Genomic DNA, 5,033 nt, shown 5'->3' with positions numbered 1-5,033 from the left:
TATTCACTGTAAGATTAACAATAGAAATTTTAATGTTGGCCTATGCCACTTTTGGCCCCGTCAAATAAGAAAAATGTATTTTTATGACGTCATGGAATATACAAAAAGTTTTCCACAGAAGTTCTTTTATCCCAAACCTCCTTAAAAATTTCAAAATTAATTTGTAATTTCACTGTTCCCTGGTATTACAATGAAAACTGATATCGTCCAATCAGAAAACAGTACAAAAATGACGTCACATAGATTTGAAAATGCTTTTATTGAATTCTACGGGTATGAAAACCTCTAGATAAGTCTTGTATTCGCTCAGATTAGCTTCTGTAATGTGTAATTAATTTTGGCACGCTTTGACTTCAATCTGGCCCACTGTGCGCCATTGCCAGAAGCTACAGTTAGTTAGAGATGTACATTCCATAAATCGGTAAGATTTCATAGGCCTTCCTTACGTAAACATGTAATAAGAACCAGGGAATTTCACTGTTCCCTGGTAAGAACAGTAATAGTTATACTCGAGCTTCACGACATTGCGAAGTACCTGCTCTTTTCCTAGTAAATTAAACTTTGGTGTCGTATCGAACTCGAGTCGAGTCGATCTGAGATGGTCCGAGTGGAGTTTCATGCAAATGTTTCTTACGGGAAAAAAATTAGTGAACTGTTTGTACTTCTTAGCTGTAGTCCGATAATCCTATAGATTAAAATGGCACACCAGAAAACGTGTTAAAGTGAAAGTGAAGCCTTGTATTAAATAAAGTGCATTCACTCATTAATCCTTAAAAATCGATTGGAATCGACCTGAAATAAAGACTGAACTCAATAAAGCAACTTTCTATGGATGGTGACTGTTTTCAGTCGACGTTTAATTCGGATTTGGACATCGTTAAATTCATCAGTGGAAGTTACAAATGCATAGCCTTATTTACTTTTTAAACTTACGACGCTAATACGGAGGAAATGTGTAGTGAATTAAATTTTAATGTGTTAGATATATTTAGACTTGACTATAAAATAAAACCATGAGGGTTTCTTTTTAATTTTAATAAATCTGTTAAAAAAACATAAACTTAGCTTGTTCCTGCCACCCACTTTAAAACATTTAGGCGATCTGACGTCATTACAACCAAGCATGCCTTTGTACTATATTAGAATAATGCAATTTTAGAACGATCTATAGCACGGAAATATGTATCGTGACAATAACTAGAATAGCAAATGACAACACATTTCAGTTACCGTACCTCTATCTTCTTCTAGCATCGTATCAAAATTACCGAGAAGTAATTTGGTCTTCGCTGAAACATCGTTAAGTGTAGCTGAGCCTATCTCTGAGTCACTCCTAGCTTGCCGACCACGTAGAAGGTTAGGCCAGGCCTTCGACAAGTTACATGCAATAACACATAAGACAATAATGCTTCCATACGTTTTTGCCACGCTCATGTTGTACCCTTTTCTGAAAACAGATGAACACCCTGCTGTCTTTAAAATGTTTTAGATGTCTGTTCTGTGACTCAAAACTACAATATTTTATATTCGTTTTGAATGTTCAAAGTGATGGGACTTACAAAAGCCGACGAGTATCGGCAGCTGTTACAAATTATTAATCGATAATCAGTTTTTACGAAATCGATCGCATAATATAAGTTTTGTACACATTAACTGTCATATAGAGGATCATTTGAATGTTTGAATTCATTATTACATTACTAACAATTATTTCAACAACAACCGTTTAACAATTGTTTTAACTAATTTTGATCTAATATTTTGTTCGACAAGTTTCTACTCTCCGTTTTGTTTTGTTTGTTTGTTTATTTTTTTTAATTCAAGACAGCGCATTCCTGCTTATTCTAACACATACATCTCATTTTGTTTCCTCTTTTCAACTTCTTCTTATTCACATTGTCACACTCCCTTTTAATTGACCCCACATTAATAAAACCTTAACTTAACATTTCCACGACAAATCCATAAACAACCAACCTTCATTCATCTAAGAATCTGCCCTCTTTAGTCCCTTTGTAAATATTTCTACTATTACGTTTGTATATGGGCAATACAATATTGTTGTATTGTATTGTGTATTTTTATGCAATGTAATTGAAGCAGATACTGGCCATTGTAGCATTGAACTATTTTGAATTTAAATTGAATTGATTACATTACGACGGAAAAAAAATTATGACGCTAATCGCGAAGAGATTTAATAGGTAAGTAGATGAATGTCTGTTGTCGAGTTCGGTCACTGATTACTTGTATGCAATTGCTTTGATTAGACTTCATTGGATTGGAATGAAGTGTTGACATGTTATATGTTTGTCTATTAGATAGTGACATCATAATTGGCAGATGATAATTTCGACCAATTATTACTGTACATACGATCTAATTGGTAATTACACAATTAATTACACATGTCCATGTCCGTGATTATAGGTATACTTAGGAGGGTAATGAGCAATATCTGCAATGAGTTAAGCAAAGCATTGAACGTCATTAACGTTAGTCACAGATGACAAAATTCGTGTACTGACGTCAATAAGAAACATATCAACATTTTACAAAACCAACCATATTCCAATCTTCTAAATCTATAATATTATGAGTGGGCGTAGGGAACAGTGAAATTACAATTTCACTGTTTCCTGGTGGGCGCACATACATCAAGAAAACGTGAACACAAACACCCATGTTTTAAATGATTTCCTTATCTATTGCAACAGATCAATGGGGAATGAGAAGAGGTTCTTTCCCACATACATTTTATTTTTATCCACCACGCTTTCGCCTTATATACATTCATACCAGTAGCTATAAAGCATTGCAATTATAGCCCAGGTTATAAAGTAATTATAAATCATCACACTACTTAGCTTCATAACTTAAAATAAAATAATTTGACCTTTGAATTTGTATATTATATTAACAGGATCCATAATATTTCCGCCACAAGACTCATCTCTGTCAACTAAACCATCTTAAATATGGTTTACGTACCGATAGGACTTAAATCTTCTACAGAACTGTAAAAGGTTCCATGTATACTACACATTTATATATTATATTATATATATAATATATATATAATATGCATGCATATATATAAATATATATGTATATATATATATATATATATATATATATATACTCTTAGTATTATATGTAAACCTCTTTTAGCTACTCTAAACAAACGAAATGAACTTGTCACCGCTTGTAGACAGCCAAATTTCTTTTAAAGAACTTTGTATCATAATATATTATCACACACACATATCATACATATATTATCATGCATTATCACTATAATCCATGGTCCCACTTCCATCTTACTCCGTTGTTATTCATTAGACCGCAATTAATTAGACAAATACCATAATATTACCTTTTGATGTACCGCTTTCGGTTTCGACATTCTCAGTTTATCTTTAACCCTCCTGTTTGTATCTTACTTAGTCATTCAGTAATTTTATCCGAAGAGTGCCACACCATATGTGCGTTACTAAAACTAAATAGTAATAAAATGTCTAATCAAACCAACTGTTGAACCTCGCTTTTTTCGTTCAAATAAAGGACATGATAGTACATCGTGTAGCATATCTCTCAACGAATGTTGTCTTAAAAATAAATAAATACATTTTGTAATAAAATGTCTCTGACGGGATTCGAACCAAAGACCTCTCGCTGTAAAGGCGAGCGTCATAACCATTGGACCACCGAGGCTTCATGGTTGAACGGATCCAAATAACCGTCAGATACTATCTATTACACAATAGGTACTGCTTGGAAACAAATAATACCATATAATATAAATCAAGATGGCCGTTAACACTGTTAAATTATATATAAATCCTCAAAAAAGGTAATATTACCAGCTATACATATCAGGTGAAACGTAACCGAGCAGTAAAGGTACACGTATTAGGTGTAAATCTAATCAAATAATATTTATATGGAGTTAATATCTCCCATTTATTTATTTATTTTTGAATTTATTATTTGTGCATCTATTTAGAATATACCCTTTTTCATATTTTATTTTTTTTGAAAATTGGGTTAGAAGGTTGTAAGATATACGGTCGAAAAATATAAAAACATTCTAAAATCTGCATCTCACTTTTCCAATCCATCCGCCACATGAGGACTAGCATGTAATAGCCTAACAGTTGGGCTTACCCGCCTTCCGGGGTGCTTCCTATCCGCCGGTCACAATTTGACACATGGTCGGTCCACGGTCGAGTCAGACTGGCGTAGCCAATGACTAGGTCGAACGATCCGCTCATGTTGGCTTTGTCAGTTGCGACCGACAACTATATAAATAACGTTCTAAAATTTACATCTTACTTCTGATCAGCAAAAAAAAAAAAAAAAAAAAAAAAAACAGGAGGAACCGAGGTACTGTCAATATGTGCTAGTTTGAAGTGAGTCAGTCCCGTAAATTATATAGATTAAAAGGCAAAATACTGAAAAACAACAATGCTGTGGGAAACAATGGCTGGATCTCAGTAGAGATACAAAAATGATAAGCAACAACTAAAAAGTAAACGTAAGTAAACAGCCAGAAATAGAACCAGAGCTTTCGGACAACACTAGTCCTTCCTCAGTGGCGAGTGAGTGAGGGTAGAAAAAGCTAGATGGTATAAAGTGAGAATTTCATGCAAGCATGATTGAAAACAATAGGCTGGGTGAGATTAGAATAAACAGCCAGTAAATAAGTAAATAGGAAGGCCAAAACTAAACTTTAGAGGCAAGCCTCAATAAATAAGCCAAATGATTTATCCAGAATAAATTGAAATGAAATGCAATTGGTTTAATTTAGTGTACTGGGAGAACGTTCCTAAGTTTGAGTCCAAATGGTGTGGTTGTTTTAAGTAAAAGTTCCCAGTGATTCTCTTTATCTTTGCAAATTTTGTCTCTCCAACTGGCATTATGGTCAATTGCAATCACTCTGAAATTTGAAATTGAATGACCAGCTAAATTGAAATGTTCGGCTACTGGTTGATCAAGCTTAGATGTTCTGATAGCTGATCTATGTTGTGTCA

General features: G+C 33.7%; 1 protein-coding gene across 2 annotated transcripts in view; it reads right to left on the bottom strand.

Annotated features, from left to right (window-relative positions):
- LOC117124294 overlaps positions 1 to 1,656 on the bottom strand; it is a 12,635-nt gene extending 10,979 nt beyond the window's left edge. The window contains exon 1 of one of the 2 annotated variants that reach the window (XM_033270480.1): positions 1,236 to 1,656. In XM_033270480.1, coding sequence (XP_033126371.1) covers positions 1,236 to 1,434 — 199 coding nt within the window. In that variant the 5' untranslated portion in view covers positions 1,435 to 1,656. The remainder of the gene's footprint in view (positions 1 to 1,235) is intronic. The other variant, XM_033270481.1, reaches the window with a different exon arrangement.
- Positions 1,657 to 5,033: the final 3,377 nt, after the last annotated feature.

This window comes from Anneissia japonica, unplaced genomic scaffold, assembly GCF_011630105.1.
Source record: "Anneissia japonica isolate Jap-2015-1 unplaced genomic scaffold, ASM1163010v1 scaffold288012_len1326614_cov192, whole genome shotgun sequence".
Classification (NCBI taxonomy): Eukaryota; Metazoa; Echinodermata; class Crinoidea; order Comatulida; family Comatulidae; genus Anneissia; species Anneissia japonica.
This window is presented reverse-complemented; position numbering and strand designations above follow the sequence as displayed.